Genomic DNA, 1,591 nt, shown 5'->3' on the forward strand with positions numbered 1-1,591 from the left:
TTTTCCCTGACAGTTCCCCGGGCGGGTCACCCGGCGGGCCCATGGTTCATGCCGGCGGTGCCGGGGGGTTCCGTGGTTATTCCAGGGTGTTTCCATGGTGATTTGTTCCCACGATGTTCCCACGATGATCCCATGATGATCCCATGATGTTCCCATGACGATTCCATGACGATTCCATGACAATTCCCTGTCCGGGTCACCCGTCGTGCCCACGGTTCGTGCCGGCGGCGCGGACGTGCCGCTGGCAGGGCAGGGGGTTTCCATGGCAATTCCAGGGCAATTCCATGACAATTCCATGTTGTTTCCATGATGGTTTGTTCCCGTGATGATCCCATGATGTTTCCACGATGATCCATGACAATTCCACGCTGATTCCCAGTCCAGGCCACCCGTGGTGCCTGCAGGTCACACCAGGGATGAGGGCGGCGGTGCCGACGTACCGCTGGCAGGGCAGGGGGTTTCCATGGCAATTCCATGACAATTCCATGACAATTCCCTGCTAATTCCATGACAATTCCATGATAATTCCATGTGTTCCCAGGTCACCCCTCGTGCCTGCAGGTCACCCCGGTGATGCCGGCGGCGGTGCCGACGTACCGCTGGCAGGGCAGGGGGTTTCCATGACAATTCCATGACAATTCCGTGATAATTCCATGACAATTCCATAATAATTCCATGACAATTCCATGATAATTCCCTGGTATTTCCCTGTCATTCCCAGGCCACCCGTCGTGCCTGCAGTTCACGCCGGTGATGATGGCTGCGGTGAAGACGTACCGCTGGCAGGGCAGGGGGTTCCTGTGACAATTCCGTGACAATTCCATGACAATTCCGTGATAATTCCCTGCTAATTCCATGCTAATTCCATGTTTTCCCAGGACACCCGTCGTGCCTGCAGTTCACGCCGGTGATGATGGCGGCGGTGAAGACGTACCGCTGGCAGTGCATCGAGTGCAAGTGCTGCAACATCTGCGGCACCTCCGAGAACGACGTGAGCACCAAACCCCTGGGGACACCCCAAAATCCACCAGGAATGCCCAAAAATCCACTGGGAATGCCTCAAAATCCACCAGGAATGCCCCAAATCCACCAGGAATGCCCCAAATCCACCAGGAATGCCCAAAAATCCACTGGGAATGCCCAAAAATCCGCCAGGAATGCCCCAAAATCCGCTGGGAATGCCCCAAAATCCACTGGGAACACCCCAAATCCACCGGGAACGCCCCAAAATCCACTGGGAACGCCCCAAATCCACTGGGAATGCCCCAAAATCCAGTGGGAATGCCCCAAAATCTGCTGGGAATGCCCCAAAATCCACTGGGAACGCCCCAAAATCCGCTGGGAATTCCCCAAAATCCACCAGGAATGCCCCAAAATCCACCGGGAATGCCCCAAATCCACTGGGAATGCCCCAAAATCCACCGGGAATGCCCCAAAATCCACCAGGAATGCCCAAAAATCCACCAGGAATGCCCCAAAATCCACTGGGAACGCCCCAAAATCCGCTGGGAACGCCCCAAAATCCACTGGGAACACCCCAAAATCCACCGAGAACACCCAAAAATCCACTGGGAATGCCCGGAGAGTACAT

The 1,591-nt window shown here is 55.5% G+C and overlaps 1 protein-coding gene across 1 annotated transcript in view; it reads left to right on the forward strand.

Annotated features, from left to right (window-relative positions):
* LOC103758816 (zinc finger protein ubi-d4) overlaps positions 1-1,591 on the forward strand; it is a gene marked incomplete at its 5' end in the record, with an annotated part of 16,586 nt that overhangs the window by 13,496 nt on the left and 1,499 nt on the right. Inside the window, 3 exons of the mRNA XM_029960149.1 lie at positions 562-593; positions 722-765; positions 879-991. Of these exons, the coding sequence (XP_029816009.1) occupies positions 562-593; positions 722-765; positions 879-991 (189 nt within the window). The remainder of the gene's footprint in view (positions 1-561; positions 594-721; positions 766-878; positions 992-1,591) is intronic.

Source organism: Manacus vitellinus, unplaced genomic scaffold, assembly GCF_001715985.3.
Source record: "Manacus vitellinus isolate BGI_N305 unplaced genomic scaffold, ASM171598v3 scaffold_254_pilon, whole genome shotgun sequence".
Lineage (NCBI taxonomy): Eukaryota > Metazoa > Chordata > Aves > Passeriformes > Pipridae > Manacus > Manacus vitellinus.